The 20,236-nt window shown below is 46.1% G+C and overlaps 1 protein-coding gene across 1 annotated transcript in view; it reads right to left on the bottom strand.

Annotated features, from left to right (window-relative positions):
* The window catches only part of LOC110493557 (growth factor receptor-bound protein 2), a 40,747-nt gene that overhangs the window by 11,229 nt on the left and 9,282 nt on the right, over nt 1–20,236 (bottom strand). Inside the window, exon 2 of the mRNA XM_021567903.2 lies at nt 1,880–1,977. Within this exon, the coding sequence (XP_021423578.1) occupies nt 1,880–1,977 (98 nt within the window). The remainder of the gene's footprint in view (nt 1–1,879; nt 1,978–20,236) is intronic.

Raw genomic sequence — 20,236 nt, 5'->3', positions numbered from 1 at the left:
AGGCTCATGGACAGTCTCTTCCTGACTGCTATAATAGGGCCCTCTGTATCTGATTGGTTGCGGTGTGAGAGCCCTCTCAGCCCTTATAGCAGGTGGCGGTGGTGGGGAAGGCTTTCTCACACAGCTGACGACTACACAGGACAAAGCCCCTCTTTGCTACTGTGTGCGTCTGTAGAATATAAAGTACAATCCATCTCTATTTAGTGGCTACCTCAGAATAAGATCCATTTAGTAACCCTGAAGTTTATGTAGAAAGGGCTTCTGTAGGACAGTTACAGTACAATCCATCTCCTATCTGACAGTTACAGTACAATCCATCTCCTATCTGACAGTTACACAAAAGCCCTGTTGCTCGACTGAAGTCATATTCTTTACTAAATATAGCATGTTGCCTAGAAGGCCAGCATCCCGGAGTCACCTCTTCACTGTGGACGTTGAGACTGGTGTTTTGCAGGTACAATTTAATGAAGCTGCCAGTTGAGGACTTGTGAGGCGTCTGTTTCTCAAACTAGACACTAATGTACTTGTCCCTTTGCTCAGGTGTGCACCGGGGCCTCCCACTCCTCTTTCTATTCTGGTTAGAGCCAGTTTGCGCTGTTTTGTGAAGGGAGCGTTGTACAAGATCTTCAGTTCCTTGGTAATTTCTCGCATGGAATAGCCTTCATTTCTCAGAACAAGACTGACGAGTTTCAGAAGAAAGTTCTTTGTTTCTGGCCATTTTGAGCCTGTAATCGAACCCACAAATGCTGATGCATAGTCACTTTAATTAACTCTGCCTACGTACATACTACCTCAACTAACCGGTGCCCCCGGACATTGGCTTTGTACTGTCACCCCCCTGTATATATTGTTGTTGTTTTCTACTGCTGCTCTTTAATTACTTTTATCTCTTATTCTTATCCATATGTTTTTAAACTGCACTGCAGGGTTGGAAATATTACTTGTGTCATGCACAAAGTAGATGCCCTAACCGAGTTTAGTTTGCTAACAAGAAATTTGTGGAGTGGTTGAAAAATGTGTTTTAATGACTCCAACCTAAGTGTATGTAAACTTCTGACTTCAACTGTATGTATGTTCACACACACACACACAACAATTTCTAAAAACCTGTTTTTGCTTTTTCATTACGGTGTACCGTGTGTAGATTGATAAGGGGGAAAAACATTTTTGAATCCATTTTAGAATAAGGCTGTAACGTTACAAAATGTGGAAAAAGTCAAGGGGTCTGAATACTTTCCCAATGCACTGCATGTTAAGTAGAGAGTATGTAGAAAGATCCACACAGGCTATATTGGGCCAGAGGGCGATTGTGGGGGCAAACCTAATAGGCATGACACAGCAGAAACAGACTCTGGAATCAGGACTGACGACGCCACATGATGAGGGATTCTGGGATGCCAAATCGACAACCCTGCGACCACATGGATCTCAGAGGCCTATAACCCACAAATGAGCTCTAGAAAGCCAGGTCACTTCCAGGCTAGCTTCCAGACCACAGCAGCAGCATGATGAGACCTTTCTCCCCCTTATCTTCAGACCAGAGGAGCATTTATCCTAGCCACAGGAGTTAGCTAGACTTTGTTTCAAGTGTCTTCCGAAAGGTTCTAAACATGGGAACTAGAGAAGTAAATCTGTCTATGAAGTTACTTTCCCCCCCTGATATTTAGCACAAATAAATGCCGTTTGGAAAAAATAAGTTTCACAAACTAGTAGTGGAACCTTCCAACATTAGAACCTCACGTTTGATACCCCAATTTTGAGCTCCAGGTTAAACATGAGGTAATTTAGGGGAGGTGAACGCCGCCATTTTGGCTCTCCAGTTTCATGTGGACTTGGGCTCATATAGGGCAACTGGTATCTAAGACTGGCTCATACTTACGGGTGTCCCTTCATTTCTATGTAGTTTTTGGGGATGAAGCCTTCTTTCCCATTCAGCTCTGCCTTGTACCAGTTCTGGTCACATTCTTCATTCAAAACCTGAAGACACAAAACAGAGGGACGATAGTTTGGTCAAAGAGTCACAAATGGTTATAAGCATGGTCGTGACAAACATAAGACCACAAGACTACATTATAAAAAAAAAAACTGACAGAGTGGGTACATGAAAGCCAACATAATGGTGTGGAAACCATTGTATGAGCTAACCACAAATATTATTTAAAGAAATATCATGCAGATCCTCTATATTCATGTACTGCTATGTACATACACTGTACAAAGTGTACAAAACATTAGGAACTGCTGATAGACTGACCAGGTGAATTCAGCTGAAAGCTATGACCCCTTATTGGTGTCACTTGTTAAATCCACTTCAAATCAGTATAAATTAAGGGGGAGAGACAGGTTAAAGAAGGATTTTTAAGCCTTGAGACATGAATTGTGTAAGACAAAAGTGCCTTTCAACAGGGTATGGTAGTAGGTGCCAGGCGCACCGGGTTGAGTGTGTCAAGAACTGCAACGCTGCTGGGTTTTTCCACACTCAAAGGTTTCCTGTGTGTATCAAAAATTGTCCACCACCCAAAGGACATCCAGCCAACTTGACACAACTGTGGGAAGCATTGGAGTCAACATCGGCCAGCATCACTGTGGAACGCTTTCGACACCTTGTAGAGTCCACGCCCCAACGAATTGAGACTGTTCTGAGGGCAAAAGGGTTTTGCAACTCAATATTAAGAAGGTGTTCCTAATATTTTGTACAGAGTATTCCCCCCATATGCTCCCAGACTCGGAGACAAAAAGCAAAACATTGCAATTCTAGGACAATCCTGCTTAAAATACACCATGCATCCCATAACTGCCATGTACCGTACATATTTCCCCCCTAACCTCCCATACGTCCATTCACAAAGCCTAGCCAGATGAAAAGACATTCCAGACAGACTGGCCCATCCCAGGCCCCATGAGACCTAGTCCAGGTCAGTCAACCTGACCGTGATCATCTGGAGGCTCCACAGTGGGACCTGACCAGACTGCCACCACGCCACCACTATACCAGACCCCCTCCTGTCCCCACAGAGACACCATCTGTCACAACCACTCTGGCCCCGGATCCATCAGTATCAACGGCTGACACTAACACTCCGTAACCGGCCAAGAGAGCTCCCTGAGAGACAACGAGTTACATGGGTTTTTAGGGTTGGATGGAGGAGGATTCCGGTTGATAGAACACACATTGGATTTTAGGTGCGGGTGGGAGTAGTATGAATCTTGGTGGAATTGCTCTTTCTGGATGAGTTTGTTTTGGAGTGAAAAATTGCTATTGTGTGTCTATAAAGGCAACTTCTACCCAGACAGACTAGTTCAAACACATGGCCTTACACCTCCACTCTTTATTACCCTGTCCTTGTCGGACGCCAAAACCAACTCCGCTTCAGCATGGGACTGTATCGTCTCCCACAAGCAAGACCATCATACCATCAAACACACTGATGTGACTGGGGAGTGGGGCCTTCAACGTCTCCCACGGTGTCTCCACACTCTACGGTGGATGACCCAGTCATCTTAGTGGAGAGAAATGGCCAGGCTCAGTCTCTTAGCCTTCACTGGTCTCAGTAAACACCCATTAATCTTAGCTTTCTCTCTCAGCCTCTGCCATGGGGCAATGGTGCCACTCTTACCAAGTCCACAAGTGAAATGGACTGCCACTGTAAACACAGAGGACAGGAAACAATGTGCACCAAGCAGGAAGAAACAGACATGGGTTATAGTTTAGGCTTACTAATGTAAATAATAGTGGGTTGTAAATGTATAGACAGTTGTGATGTCACATATGGGCCAATTTTAAAATGGAGCGAACTGTGCCAGTGATTCCTAAAATGCTTTCTATTGTACCATGATCTTCATCATCTCTACTACTGGACAATTCTACACTAACAGGATGATGCCGAGACTCAGATTGTTCACTTTAAAATGCACGTCAAACAGAAACCAGTGAAGTTAAACAAACCATACAACTCTACGCACGAGGACGACTTCTAACAGTTGCTACTGAAAATGTTACAACAACACATTTAGTTGGACTGTGCAGATGCAAAGTTGCGTAACAGTTTGTGCTGTTGTGCCGTCATTCTGTTACCACATTTTTAATCTGCACCGTTCCTCAAGTAAATGGGTTTTTGTAAAACTGTTATTTAACGTGGAAAATGTCGTCCTTGTGCAAAGAGTTGACTGCTTTTGTTTGACATACAGACATACGTCTCAGCATCATTCTGTAACCGGGGAATTGACCCACTGTTTACCAGAAATATTTGTTCCAAAACATAACTATACATATGGAACCAGTGTTGTACTAGCTGACCTCCTTTTCCTGTGGAGAGATATCTGAATACATGCTAAATCTGCCCCAATTTCTGTTCAATTGAATTCAAATCTCCCATTGGCAGAGAAGAAGGATAAGCAAGCATACAATGCACACACAGAAAGTGACAGATGAGGGGGTGGATACACTTATTTGTTCTGGGGGAGGCTGGTGTGTGTCTACTGTTGACCTCTGACTGCTTCCCAATCTGCCAATCACACACAGCACCTCCTATAGCACGACCAGCGCAGTGTGTGTGTGGCCCATTACTCTTTTGAACACTGGCCGGCTGTCCCTCTAAACTCTGCATGACCTCAGACTCCAAAACACGGTAATAACCACTCACACAGGTTGAGAACGCAGGAGATAAACATACACACAGAGAGAGAGAAAGAGAGGGGAGAGGAGGGGAGAGAGAGAGAAAGACACAGTGTGACACACAGTTCCACCCTCCACCTCCAGACACACACATCCAGCTGCTCAGTACTGGTGACTCACCCAGTGCTCCGTCACAGCCCGTCTGTACCCTGGGGGCTGTGTTGGCCTGAGCAGGATTCTAAAGTGATAGCTACTGCTAGTGATGAAGAGAGGAGCGGTGCTGTAACCTTGTGAAGAGTCAGAGCCAATCCAGTCCTGACAGACACATGTAGGGCCTCTAGTATGACTGAATACTGCTCATACATGAATCTCTGAGGGAGAAGGAGAGGATGAGCTAACGTCTCTATGCCAGTGTAAGTGTGTGTGTGTGTGTGTGTGTGTGTGTGTGAGTACATCCATGTACGTGTGCCTGCCTGTGCACTCCCATGTCTGTGTGGAAATGTGCAACACTGTGTCTCTGTGTGTGTGTCTGTCAGTCTCTGTGTGTGTGTGTGTGAGAGCTGGAGGGAAGGAAATGAGGGAGATAATGACTCTCCTCTCCCTCCCCTGAGCGAGGCAGGAGCTCCGGCTGCTGATAAAACTAATTACACCAATGCTAGGAAACAAGGAGCTAGTGCGTGCAGGCAGGCAGGCAGGCAAGGCAAGGCAAGGCAGGCAGGCAGGCAGGCAGGCAGGCAGGCAGGCAGGCAGGCAGGCAGGCAGGCAGGCAGGCAAGGCAGGCAGGCAAGGCAGGCAGGCAAGGCAGGCAGAGGAGACACGGGGGGGGGAAGAGAGACATGTACACAGAAGTAGAGGACGTGTTCTGTACGTGAGCGTGTGTGGTTTGGGGGGCGATATGGGGGTCATAACAGATGGGTACTGTGGACGTTCTCCACCTTGCTTGCTGACTAGTAAGAACTAGACAGCCCGTTCACATTAACCTTCCAACCCAACCAGAAGAGTAAGACGTAAGAGAGAGAGTTTCTCTAAAAACCTATCTAATCCATGGTTTGGAAGGCAATACCTTTGTTATCCCATTGTTTTTAATTCCTATAAAGACAAAATAAAGGCAATGCGGCCATATATTTGGCACTACAGCAAAGTGAATTTGAACCAGGGATTTGTAAAAGCCCAACAAAGACAAGCGCACTTCAAAGAAAGACACGAACAAAACAGACTAGTAAAACCCATCTGACACTGCAATGAAGACAGTGTCAGTCAGTCTTTCTTTTCTGGATCCCATTAACAGTACATTTTGTTGAACAGCACATCGTTTCATCAGTGGCTGTCTAATTCAGTTTGTCCTTCCCATAACAGAGGCCGGTAGTGTGTTTTAAAGCTGGAAAAACATACATCTGTCTGTCGACTTCATGAAATGAGACCACACCACTCAGTGCTATAATACCATCTGCTAGTTTGATCGTATCAGGCCTAGGGACAGAAACAGAGGTAGCCTAGCTGTCACAATAGGCTGACTGGCCGGGGCAATGACATGCACACACATCTGTCTCTCCTAGCTCTTTCTTCCTGTCTCACACATTGATGCATTCTCTCTCTCTCCCTCTCCACATTTCTTGATACCTCTCTGTGTCCTGCTTCATCGCAATCTCTCCCTTTTCTCTCTCTGTACTACACCCCCCCCCCCCCCCCCCCCCCCCCTTCTGTCTCCACTTCTCTCTATTTTCTATACAGAAGCACAATGACACTGTGGTATGTCATCAGCAACCAGCGTGCTAACAGAGGGTGAAGCTGTAAACGCCTGCTTCCCATTCAGCATCCAGAACCATAGTGGCTGTAGTGAATGATATATCTCAGTATGGTAATCTCCTCGCAGAGTGTTACTGGTCGTGGCTGAGGCACGGTCCTCTGGACCGATCTCGTTGCCTTGTTGTAAACCTCTGTAAGGGCGTTGATGCGGTTACATTTACAAGATCAGGCCCCGGAGTAATCTCCTTCACAGCTGCCACACACACCATCCTGATCATCCCAAATCCTCATTCTGCCATCTCCTAAACCAGACGTGATAGTCTTGTGATGGCCCCATTACTGCTTCAGCCGCCGTGCACTGAGGAACCAAGTGTTACAGTGTGTGTGTGTGTTGTGTGTTGTGTGTGTGTGGTGTGTGTGTGTGTGTGAAGAACCACTGTGGTTTTTCAGGAGGAAGGACACCAGATAGGGCTGTGCGTGACATGAGATGAAATTACCTGGGAGGAACACGCTTCACCATGGGAGTGGAACATGGGTGGCTGTGGGTGGCAAAACCACATGCATGCATGTACGCACACTAAAACGCAGAGACACACACACATACACACACACACCTTGCATGCCTGTCCACATCTAAATATAGGACGCCAATGCTACTGCACCATGTTCTCTCCTACTTTAAATAAAATATAAAGTTAATGAATTAAATAAGGTCCCATACAAGAGCATGATGGACGAGGAGTAGAAGGAAGAGAAGGATGGAGGAGAGGGGGAGAGGGAGGTGGAAGAGGGGGGAGAGGGAGATGGAAGAGGGGGGAGAGGGAGGTGGAAGAGGGGGGAGAGGGAGGTGGAAGAGTGAGATGGAAGAGGGGGGAGAGTGAGGTGGAAGAGGGGGGAGAGTGAGGTGGAAGAGGGGGGAGAGTGGGAGGTGGAAGAGCGGGGGAGAGTGAGGTGGAAGAGGGGGGAGAGTGAGGTGGAAGAGGGGGGAGAGTGAGGTGGAAGAGGGGGAAGAGTGAGGTGGAAGAGGGGGAAGAGTGAGGTGGAAGAGGGGGAAGAGTGAGGTGGAAGAGAGGGAGAGGGAGGTGGAAGAGGGAGGTGGAAGAGGGGTAGGGGAGGTGGAAGAGGGGGGGAGAGGGAGGTGGAAGAGAGAGGAGAGTGAGGTGGAAGAGGGGGGAGAGTGAGGTGGAAGAGGGGGGAGAGTGAGGTGAAACAGAGGGAGTTGGAAGAGGGGTAGGGGAGGTGGAAGAGGGGGAGAGGGAGGTGGAAGAGAGAGGAGAGTGAGGTGGAAGAGGGGGGAGAGGGAGGTGAAAGAGGGGGGAGAGGGAGGTGAAAGAGGGGGGAGAGGGAGGTGAAAGAGGGGGAAGAGGGAGGTGAAAGAGGGGGAGAGTGAGGGGGGAGAGTGAGGTGAGAGGTGGAAGAGAGGGAGAGGGAGGTGGAAGAGGGAGATGGAAGAGGGGTAGGGGAGGTGGAAGAGAGGGAGTTGGAAGAGAGGGAGAGAGGAAGGTGGAAGAGGGGGGAGAGGGAGGTGGAAGAGGGAGGTGGAAGAGGGAGGAGAGTGAGGGGGAAGAGTGAGGGGGAGAGTGAGGGGAAGAGGGGGGATAGAGAGGGGGAAGAGGGGGGAGAGTGAGGTGGAAGAGAGAGGAGAGAGAGGGGGAAGAGGGGGGAGAGTGAGGTGGAAGAGAGAGGAGAGTGAGGTGGAAGAGGGGGGAGAGGGAGGTGGAAGAGGGGGGAGAGGGAGGTGGAAGAGGGGGGAGAGGGAGGTGGAAGAGAGGGAGAGTGAGGTGGAAGAGAGGGAGTGAGGTGGAAGAGAGAGTTGGAAGAGGGGGAGGGGAGGTGGAAGAGGGAGTTGGAAGAGAGGGAGAGGGAGGTGGAAGTGGGGGGGAGGTGGAAGAGAGGGAGGTGGAAGAGAGGGAGAGGGAGGTGGAAGAGGGGGACGGGAGGTGGAAGAGAGGGAGTTAGAAGAGAGGGAGTTGGAAGAGGGGAAGAGGGAGGGGGAGTGGGAGGTGGAAAAGAGGGAGTTGGAAGAGAGGGAGAGGGAGGTGGAAGAGAGGGAGAGGGAGAGGGAGGTGGAAGAGAGGGAGAGGGAGAGGGAGGTCGAAGAGAGGGAGGTCGAAGAGAGGGAGGTCGAAGAGAGGGAGTTGGAAGAGAGGGAGTTGGAAGAGAGGGAGGTGGAAGAGAGGGAGGTGGAAGAGAGGGAGAGGGAGGTAGAAGAGAGGGAGATGGAGGTGGAAGAGAGGGAGATGGATTTGGAAGAGGGGGAGAGGGATTTGGAAGAGAGGGAGTTAGAAGAGAGGGAGGTGGAAGAGGGGGAGAGGGAGGTCGAAGAGAGGGAGTTGGAAGAGAGAGAGGTGTAAGAGGGGGAGGTGGAAGAGGGGGAGGTGGAAGAGGGGGAGGTGGAAGAGGGGGAGGTGGAAGAGGGGGAGGTGGAAGAGGGGGAGGTCGAAGAGAGGGAGTTGGAAGAGAGAGAGTTGGAAGAGAGAGAGGTGGAAGAGGGGGAGGTGGAAGAGGGGGAGGTGGAAGAGGGGGAGGTGGAAGAGGGGGAGGTGGAAGAGGGGGAGGTGGAAGAGGGGGAGGTGGAAGAGGGGGAGGTGGAAGAGAGAGAGGTGGAAGAGAGGGAGGTGGAAGAGAGGGAGGTGGAAGAGAGGGAGGTGGAAGAGAGAGAGGTAGAAGAGAGAGAGGTGGAAGAGGGGGAGGTGGAAGAGGGGGAGGTGGAAGAGGGGGAGGTGGAAGAGGGGGAGGTGGAAGAGAGGGAGGTGGAAGAGAGAAGAGGTCGACCCATTAATCGGAATGGCCGATTAATTTGGGCCGATTTCAAGTTTTCATAACAATCGGTAATCGGCATATTTGGACACCGATTATGGCCAATAACATTGCACTTCACGAGGAGACTGAATGGCAGGCTGACCACCTGTTATGCAAGTGCAGCAAGGAGCCAAGGTAAGGTGCTAGCTAGCATTAAACTTATCTTATAAAAAACAATCAGTCTTAACATAATCACTAGTTAACTACACATGGTGGATGATATTACTAGTTAATCTAGCTTGTCCTGCATTGCATATAATCGATGCGGTGCCTGTTAATTTATCATTGAATCACAGCCTTCTTTGCCAAACAGGTGATTTAACAAGCGCATTCACGGAAAAAAAGCACTGTTGTTGCACCAATGTACCTAACCATAAACATCAACGCCTTTCTTAAAATCAATACACAAGTATATATTTTTAAACCTGCATATTTAGTTAATATTGCCTGCTAACATGAATTTCTTTCAACTAGGGAAATTGTGTCACTTCTCTTGCGTTCTATGCAACAGAGTCGGGGGTTTAAGCAGCAGTTTGGGCCAACTGGCTCGTTGAGAACTGTGAAGAATATTTCTTCCTAACAAAGACAGCCAACTTCGCCAAACGGGGGATGACTTAATGAAAGCGCATTTGCGACAAAAGCATAATCGTTGCACGAATGTACCTAAGCATAAATATCAATGCCTTTCAGTATTCAGTATTGTTGTAATTGTCATTATTAGAAATAAACACTTTAAAAAAAAAATTAAATTGGCCAATTAATCGGTATCGGCTTTTTTAGTCCTCCAATAATCGGTGTCGGCATTGAAAAATCATAATCGGTCGACCTCTAGAAGAGAGGGAGTTGGAAGAGAGGGAGAGGGAGGTGAAAGAGAGGTAGAGGGAGGTGGAAGAGGGAGGTGGAAGATGGAAGAGGGGGAGATGGAAGAGGGGGAGATGGAAGAGAGGGAGATGGAAGAGAGGGAGATGGAAGAGGGGGAGATGGAAGAGAGGGAGATGGAAGAGGGGGAGATGGAAGAGGGGGAGATGGAAGAGGGGGAGATGGAAGAGGGGGAGATGGAAGAGGGGGAGATGGAAGAGGGGGAGATGGAAGAGGGGGAGATGGAAGAGGGGGAGATGGAAGAGGGGGAGAGGGAGATGGAAGAGGGGGAGAGGGAGATGGAAGAGGGGGAGAGGGAGATGGAAGAGAGGGAGATGAAAGAGGGGGAGAGGGAGATGGAAGAGAGGGAGATGGAAGAGAGTGAGATGGAAGAGAGGGAGAGGGAGATGGAAGAGAGGGAGATGGAAGAGGGGGAGAGGGAGATGGAAGAGAGGGAGATGGAAGATGGAAGAGGGGGGCATTTTGCCAATGCAGAGTGTAGTCCAGAGAGGATTGGGAAGGAATCAAACTGCAGGATTATAACCAGGGGTGTGAATTCAATCAGGGAAACAACTCAGCAGACAACAGACTTGCTCTTAAACCTAAATCATATCCACAGGGGGTTCCTCTCCTCTATTCCTCTACACCTTCACACTTACTGCCTTCTGCCTCCTAATTGCCCGCACTGGAAAAAATAAGAGAAACTTGCGTGTGGTGTTTGAGTGGGGAGAATGTGTGTGTATGTATTTATGTGTTTCAGTGTATGTGTGTGTGTGTGAGCGTGTTCAGTATGCACAACCAGCCAGGGAACAAGGCATTCAGGGCGAATACTGGTTTCTGGTGCGTCATTAATATACATGAGATGGTAGGAGAGGGAAGGAGAGACATTTTTTTGCATAATGAAAGAAAGAGAGAGAGAGAGAGAGACTTACACACAGAAGGTAAGCTTATCTTTCTCCTTGAGAGAAAAACAGCCAATGTGTCCGTAGAGGCGCGTGGAGAAAGACGGGCGATACCTGACAGAAAACTTAATGAACTATGTGAGGGGAATCAGTGTGTGCGTGTGCGTGCATGTTGGGAATCAGGGCAGACAAGAAAATTGATCAACTGCAGAGGGGAACGTGCAAAATAAATACATTTATATCTACACTGAACAAAAATATAAAAAGCAACATGCAACAATTTCAAAGATTTTACTGAGTTACAGTTCATAAAAGGGAATCAGTCCATTTAAATAAATAAATTAGGCCCTAATCTATGGATTTCACAGGACTGGGAATCGGTTGGACCCAGATACCTTTAAAAAAAGGTAGGGGCGTGGATCAGAAAAACAGACAGTATCTGGTGAACACCATTTGCCTCATGCAGCACGACAGATCTCCTTCGCATAGAGTTGTCCAGGCTGTCGATTGTGGCCTGTGTAATGGTGTCCTACTCCTCTTCAATGGCTTGTGAAGTTGCTGGATATTGGCAGGAACTGGAACCCGCTCTTGTACACGTCAATCCAGAGCATCCCAAACATGCTTAATGGGTGACATGTCTGGTGAATATGCAGGCCATGGAAGAACTGGGATATTCTCAGCTTCCAGGAATTGTGTACAGACCCTTGCGACATGGGGCCGTGCATTATCACGCTGAAACATCAGGTGATGGCGGCGGATGAATGGCACGACAATGGGCCTCAGGATCTCATCACGGTATCTCTATGCATTCAAATTGCCATCGATAAAATGCAATTGTGTTTGTTGTCTGTAGCTTTTGCCTGCCCATATCACAACCCCACTGCCACAATGGGGCACTCTGTTCACAAAGTTGACATCCGCAAACCGCTCGCTCACATGACGCCATCTGCCCGGCACAGCTGAAACAGGGATTAATCCGTGAAGAGCACAATTCTCCAGCGTGCCAGTGGCCATCGAAGGTGAGAATTTGCCTATTGAAGTTGGTTACTACGCCGAACTGCAGTCAGGTCAAGACCCTGGTGAGGACGACGCACACAGATGACCTTCCCTGAGAGAGCATGCAGATGAGCTTCCAACCGGTTTCTGCCAATTTGTGCAGAAATACTTTGGTTGTGGAAACCCACAGTTTCAACAGCTGTCCAGGTGGCTGGTCTCATACGATCCCCCAGGTGAAGAAGCTGGATGTGGAGGTCCTGGGCTGGCGTGGTTACATGTGGTTTGCAGTTGTGAGACCAGCTGGACGTACTGTCAAATTCTCTAAAACAACGTTGGAGGCGACGTATGGTAGAGAAATTAACATTCAATTCTGTGGCAACAGCTCTGATGGACATTCCTGTAGTCAGCATGCCAATTGCACGCTCCCCCAAAACCTGAGACAACTTGGCATTGTGTTGTGTGACAAAACTGCACATTTTAGAGTGGCCTTTTATTGTCCCCAAGGTGACCCATCATGCTGTTTAACAGGTTATTGATATGCCACACCTGTCAGGTGAATTGACTATCTTGGCAAAGGAGAAATACTCACTACCAGGAACGTAAACACAATGCTACACAACATTTGATAGAAATAAGCTTTTTGTGCACATGGAACATTTCTGGAATCTTTTATAACACTTTACATCTTGCGTTTATATTTTTGTTCGGTAGATTTCTTTTCCACGAAGAGCCTCTACATAAACTCACAAGAATCTGCTTTGTCTCCACAAAAACGTACAAATAGTGCTTTAAGCAGCAATTTACAGAAGCATACTGTGGGAATTGGTACAGTGAACAACGAGGTGTATTTCCATGTACAGCACAGTGATTTGCATCCGTTTAGATCTCTGAAACAAACAACTATGACACGTCTACGACATTATCCAACCCACTGCTTTATGAAAATAGCAACATTAAGCATCGATGCATACTTTGCATAGTAACATGGTACCTAGCGTGTCTACAACATCATCCAAACTACTGCTTTGTGGAAATAGCAACACTAAAACATTGATGCATAGTATAATAGCATGGTGTACAAAGCAGTGGTGTATGCCCCTACATCACTACACAATCCTCTAGTTGGAATGAATATTGCATTGCCAGTTGACACACATCCAAGCCTTCACTTGGATAAAGTCAGTGGTAATCGAGGTTCATTACGCAACCGTATAGTTTTCTGGGATTTTGGATTGTGCCAAGAGCCTAGCCTGTAGCAGCTGGGGCCTTGCTTTCCTGGAGAGTTATGTGCTGCTGTGTCTCCCTCTGCCCCCTGTCCTGGTTCTGCCCGGTTGGCACCGGTCCCAGCCTCTGTTTTGGGGCTAATCCATGTCTATTTATCCTATGCCGGTTGAGGGGATAAAGGGCGAGGAGCGACAGCTAAACCACTAATCCAGCTACAGCACTGGGACACTTTTAACGAGATCCCAGATTGGGGCTGTCTGGATTACAAAGAAAGAAAGAGTGACAGAGAGTGTGAAAGAGCAGACCCATTAGGTTCCGACAAGCAGTCCCAACAAGCTCACTCAGACTAGAGAGGCTCAGTGTAGGGGACAGGCCTCCGAATCTAGTCTGCCCAGATGGCCCCTCTCAGACACTCTCCCCCCCTGGGAGGGCTTTCTATCTATGTCTGCAAACTGTCAACAACAGTAGAGTTTCAGGGTCAGCACAGAGACAGAGAGAGAGAGAGAGAGAGAGGGAGAGACCTTTTGTTTATTATCTATTTCACTTGCTTTGGCAATATAAACATATGCTTCCCATGCCAATAAAGCCATTAACTTGAATTGAGAGAGAAAGCAGAATCGACAGGAGCTTTTAATGCAGGAGAAAGCACACGCTAGAGGTCGACCGATTATTCGGAATGGCCGATTAATTAGGGAGGATTTCAAGTTTTCATAACAATCGGAAATCGGTATTTTTGGGCGCCGATTTTTATTTTATACCTTTATTTAACAAGGCAAGTCAGTTAAGAACACATTCTTATTTTCAATGGCGGCCTAGGAACGGTGGGTTAACTGCCATGTTCAGGGGCAGAATGACAGATTTTCACCTTGTCAGCTCGGGTGATCCAATCTTGCAGCCTTACAGTTAACTAGTCCAACGCAATAACGACCTGCCTCTCTCTCGTTGCACTCCACAAGGAGACAAGGAGCCTGTTACGCGAATGCAGTAAGCCAAGGTAAGTTGCCAGCTAGCATTAAACTTATCTTATAAAAAACAATCAATCATAACCACTAGTTAACTACACATGGTTGATGATATTACTAGATATTATCTAGCGTGTCCTGCGTTGCATATAATCTGACTGAGCATACAAGCATACAAGTATCTAAGTATCTGACTGAGCGATGGTAGGCAGAAGCAGGCATGTAAACATTAATTCAAACAGCACCTTTGTGCGTTTTGCCAGCAGCTCTTCATTGTGCGTCAAGCATTGCGCTGTTTATGACTTCAAGCCTATCAACTCCCGAGATGAGGCTGGGGTAACCGAAGTGAAATGGCTAGCTAGTTAGCGCGCGCTAATAGCGTTTCGAACGTCACTCGCTCTGAGCCTTCTAGTAGTTGTTCCCCTTGCTCTGCATGGGTAACGCTGCATCGAGGATGGCTGTTGTCGTTGTGTTGCTTGTTCGAGCCAAGGGAGGAGCGAGGAGAGGGACGGAAGCTATACTGTTACACTTGCAATACTAAAGTGCCTATAAGAACATCCAATAGTCAAAGGTTAATGAAATACAAATGGTATAGAGGGAAATAGTCCTATAATTCCTATAATAACTACAATCTAAAACGTCTTACCTGAGAATATTGAAGACTCATGTTAAAAGGAACCACCAGCTTTCATATGTTCTCATGTTCTGAGCAAGGAACTTAAACATTAGCTTTCTTACATAGCACATATTGCACTTTTACTTTTTTCTCCAACACTTTGTTTTTGCATTATATAAACCAAATTGAACATGTTTCATTATTTACTTGAGGCTAAATTGATTTTATTGATGTATTATATTAAGTTAAAATAAGTGTTCATTCAGTATTGTTGTAATTGTCATTATTACAAATACATGTTTTTTTAAATCATCCGATTAATCGGTATCGGCTTTTTTGGTCCTCCAATAATCGGGATCGGCGCTGAAAAATCATAATCGGTTGACCTCTAGCACACACACACACACACAAAACACATGCACGCCACACGCTAACCCCTTTACCCTGCTCTCTGCCCTGCTCCACTGACAGGTGTAGTGAGTGGTATGACGTCTACCACTTGTGAAGGAGCTCTGGTGTACCTCTAATGCTAACTATGTCTCTTGCCTCACAGGAGACACAGCAGGCAGCCGGGCCTGGGTACGTTAGAGCTAGCGTAAACAAGTTAGCGGGGTAATGCTAACTGACTCACCCCAGGTGACAGATGAGCAGATGCTACAGGGGTAACTGCAACTGATCCTATTTTGAGGAGAACTATTGAACTAGGTTATGCTTTACAAAGTGAGCGATGACCGGGAACACTGACGGTTTGACAGTCTGCGGTCTGTCCCGTCTTTCGGTACTTGGGTGTGTGTGTGTTGTGTGTGCTGTGGTTGCAGTCACATTTCTTTACACGGAGGGATGAAGCATGAATTTGCACGTCCAATAAAATGTGCTAACGATGAGTGCAAATCAATTTAGCCTATTGTCTTCTTTTAGTGGAAGTGATTTACAAAAGTAAACATTCTAGCAATATGCTGGCTACTGTTGATAGTCTGCAAAAAGAAAGCTACAAAAAGACACGTAGCATTAGTCTTGGCTAGCCTACTGTAGCCATGTCGATATTTCTTTTGGACTCTTAAAGAGGCAGTGTCCTATTTTCAAATCTCAAAAAGACATACTTTAGAAACAAAAATGTATACAATTAATAAAATTGCAATTCTAAAGAATAGGGTAATGACTTACATTGCCAAATTATATTACACAGCTTTTTAAAACATACAATAACCAAATGTAGCCTCTTAATAGCTGAATTTAGAGAAAGCATGCCAACCTATAGGCCCTGCATGACCCCAGTTCATTTAAAGGGATACTCCTGGGTTTTGGCAATGAAGGAAGTTGGTGTTAGTTTTTGCAAGCTAATGCTAGGTCTCTACTAGCATGCTAGCAGTTACCATAGTCTTCCAGCCATTGTGTAAATGTTAGTTAGCAATTGCGCTAATGCTAGTCAGCAACTTCATTCAAACAGTCATTGCCAAAATATTGAATTATCCCTTTAAGAACTACACCACGTCCAGGCCAGTAGAAGTTCTGTTCATGCCAATAGATTTTTACCAGCGTCCAACGTTAACTGGATGATTTTTCCCAGTGATAAAAAAAAGCTAACGTTGGACCCTGGCGTGTTTCATAAAGAGCCACGGAGTGGTGGCGCATAGGCTATTTACTGTGCTTTGATTGACGAACAGCAAGCTTAACTCGTCTATAAAAGGTGTGGAACTGACTGAATAAAGTCAATCTCATACAACGTAGTTACTGTATATGTCCATGGTGTTGCATCGGCACAACTAAACTACAGATCTCATTTGTATTTTCGATTTGAAGTCCTTTAGTACTGGCCAGACAATGATTTTAAAGTGAGTGACTAGTCAGTAGTCTACCGAATAGCATCACTAAGAGAGCAGTTCATTTGACTCTATAATTTGCATACGGGTAGGCTTTGAATTGTTTTAAAAGCTAATTATACTTATTTTCAGAGATATTGATATACTGTAGGTCTACTGGTTTAATCAACATTTTGACAATGGTGCCTTCTGTATGGCAAAGCCCATGTTTAACACCTGCGTCATTCTTCAATCATACCTGAAGCCTGTGGAAGTCAGACTCTTACAGGCGGACTACACCGCTCGCGTCGCACAATACATTTAGAAATCTATGTTATTCAATTATTGCACCCACACTGCTCGCAAGCGACAACGAGCATCTGCGTTGCCAAGGGCTAAAATGAAGTCAGTTCTATTTCTGACGCAGATCGCACTGCAAGTCCTGCCTCTCCCATCTCCTCATTGGTATATAGAAGCAGGTATCCACGTGCCATCTCCTCATTGGTTATACTCATGTGCGTGACTGAAAGACGAACGAAGTCAGTGGCAGTAAATGCACGTAATTTATGAAAGTTGCCAATTGCAATATAAAGTCAAGAGAAGAAAAGGCCTGGAAGGAGGAGAGATGACTAGAAACTATTTGGTTGACTGTTTTATGTGTGGATTAATTGGCGGAGTAGAGGACCTTGTGAAATTTCATGTAAAATAACAACTCAATGTTTATATCCCAGGACAAATTAGCTAGCAACAGCAAGCTAGCTAAAAAGGACAAATTAGCTTGTAAGTGCAAGCTATCTAGCTAAATTGCCATAAATGTTTAATGCTTTTTTAAAAGTTTTTTTAAGGCCCAATGCAGTCAGAATTAAGTTGTTCCTGTGTTTATATCATATTGCACAACAGCTGATGAAACCAGCAATGTAAAAGTGTGAACATTTTTGATCAGTGTTATATCCTGATTGTGTTTTCAGACAGAAAATATATAGTATTAGAATGTACCAGAGGCCACCAAAATAGAGCTTGTTTGGCAAAAATGTCTTAACCCGAGCCTGGCTGGCTACTTTTCCGATTTGTCTGGCTACTCCATGTGCTTGTGGAAAACAATGTATGCTGTTTAGTGTGAAGGAGCGCAGGGGTAACTTAGGGGTGGAATGAGTCACTCTGATCGAGAAGGTGAGCCCTGTATGTTGGGGCTGGTGCCTGCCTAGCATGTTAGCACTCTAATGCCAACTGACTTACCCACAGTGATGGGAGGCCAGCTGGGGATGAGTCAGCATGAGGCAACAGAGGGTGTACATAGTCCATCATCTTTTTGTCCCAACAAGGCAACAAACCTAACCAACTGAGCTAATTGATCAGGTCAGTGATTGCATTTAACACGGCTGGTCTTCCAGGTCAGTTCAATCAAAAACATGGCATGCAAGGACTAGGGTTGAGAGTCCTGTACTGTATGTTGGTACTCAAGGACTAGGATTGAGAGTCCTGTACTGTATGTTGGCACACAACGACTAGTGTTGAGAGTCCTGTACTGTATGTTGGCACACAACGACTAGTGTTGAGAGTCCTGTACTGTATGTTGGTACTCAAGGACTAGGGTTGAGAGTCGTGTACTGTATGTTGGCACACAACGACTAGTGTTGAGAGTCCTGTACTGTATGTTGGTACTCCAGGACTAGGGTTGAGAGTCCTGTACTGTATGTTGGTACTCAAGGACTAGGGTTGAGAGTCCTGTACTGTATGTTGGCACACAACGACTAGTGTTGAGAGTCCTGTACTGTATGTTGGTACTCAAGGACTAGGGTTGAGAGTCCTGTACTGTATGTTGGCACACAACGACTAGTGTTGAGAGTCCTGTACTGTATGTTGGCACACAACGACTAGTGTTGAGAGTCCTGTACTGTATGTTGGCACACAACGACTAGTGTTGAGAGTCCTGTACTGTATGTTGGTACTCAAGGACTAGGGTTGAGAGTCCTGTACTGTATGTTGGCACACAACGACTAGTGTTGAGAGTCCTGTACTGTATGTTGGCACACAACGACTAGTGTTGAGAGTCCTGTACTGTATGTTGGCACACAACGACTAGTGTTGAGAGTCGTGTACTGTATGTTGGTACTCAAGGACTAGGGTTGAGAGTCGTGTACTGTATGTTGGTACTCAAGGACTAGGGTTGAGAGTCCTATACTGTATGTTGGCACACAACAACTAGTGTTGAGAGTCCTGTACTGTATGTTGGCACACAACGACTAGTGTTGAGAGTCCTGTACTGTATGTTGGCACACAACGACTAGTGTTGAGAGTCCTGTACTGTATGTTGGCACACAACGACTAGTGTTGAGAGTCCTGTACTGTATGTTGGCACACAACGACTAGTGTTGAGAGTCCTGTACTGTATGTTGGCACACAACGACTAGTGTTGAGAGTCCTGTACTGTATGTTGGCACACAACGACTAGTGTTGAGAGTCGTGTACTGTTTGTTGGCACACAACGACTAGTGTTGAGAGTTCTGTACTGTATGTTGGCACACAACGACTAGTGTTAAGAGTCCTGTACGTTTATGTTGGTGTATGTTGGTACTCAAGGACTAGGGTTACACCAGAGAGGAAGGCTTATTCCCAATACCTCCCCTTAGCCCTCCCCCTCGTTTTAGAGGGTTGCTCGGTGGAGGAGTGGCACTCAAATGGAGCAACTAGTGGTAGGGAGAGGTAAATTAGGCCTAGGGAATGGGACATCACTCCATCAGTTGCGCACATCAGAAACTGACAACGGATATCACTCAATTCATTGACGACGAGCCTTGTGTTTTTCACAATGCCTGTACTGGTGGCAGTAATAGCTTTCCTTATATTTCTCGTGCAACAAATATGTACTTACCATATGAGCAACAAATGAGAACAGCAGAAAAACAATATGCCCGTAACATACCCATCCTCTGGTTGTGGTTCAAAGTGGAGGAGTACTGAAGCTGGACCTTCATTCCATAGCAGTTTAACAGTCGCATTTCCTTCACTCAGTCACTACCAGTGGAAGTACTGTTCTGAAGTCATCAAACCGGCACTAGGCTACAGTCATAGATAGACGCGCCGTGTGGCAGATATCTAGGCTAGTCAATGGAATTAAAATGACAAAACTAAAAGTTAAATGAGAAAGACAGGCTACAACACCAAGAGCCAACAGGTAGGCTGCCACTTAATACTCTGAATGTAGTTGTTATTTGCTATAGAAAGGAATGGAAAGCACACAGCTAAAGTTATGTAGTCTCAATTAGCCTAGCTAATGTTAGCTAGCAAGCTAAGCTAGTTTCTCTCAGTTGATGCAGTCAAGACAGACACTATGTAATCAGATGAGTTGAATAACGAGCAAAAAGCCTACCACTGCAAGTCAACATGGTTGCCTTCTCTCTCCCCCTCCCTGCTCCCCCGGTTACTCTCAAGACACACACCACAAGGCCACATGACATACAGTTGAAGTCGGAAGTTTACATACACCTTAGCCAATACATTTAAACTCAGTTTTTCATCATTCCTGATATTTAATCCTAGTAAAAATTCTGTCTTAGGTCAGTTAGGATCACCAATTTATTTTAAGAATGCGAAATGTCAGAATAATAGTAGAGAAAATGATTTATTTCAGCTTCTATTTCTTTCATCACATTCCCAGTGGGTCAGAAGTTTACATACACTCAATTAGTATTTGGTAGCATTGCCTTAAATTGTTT

Source organism: Oncorhynchus mykiss, chromosome 17 (assembly GCF_013265735.2).
Source record: "Oncorhynchus mykiss isolate Arlee chromosome 17, USDA_OmykA_1.1, whole genome shotgun sequence".
NCBI lineage: Eukaryota > Metazoa > Chordata > Actinopteri > Salmoniformes > Salmonidae > Oncorhynchus > Oncorhynchus mykiss.
The sequence above is the reverse complement of the archived record's forward strand: the minus strand, read 5'-3'. Positions and strand labels throughout refer to the sequence as shown.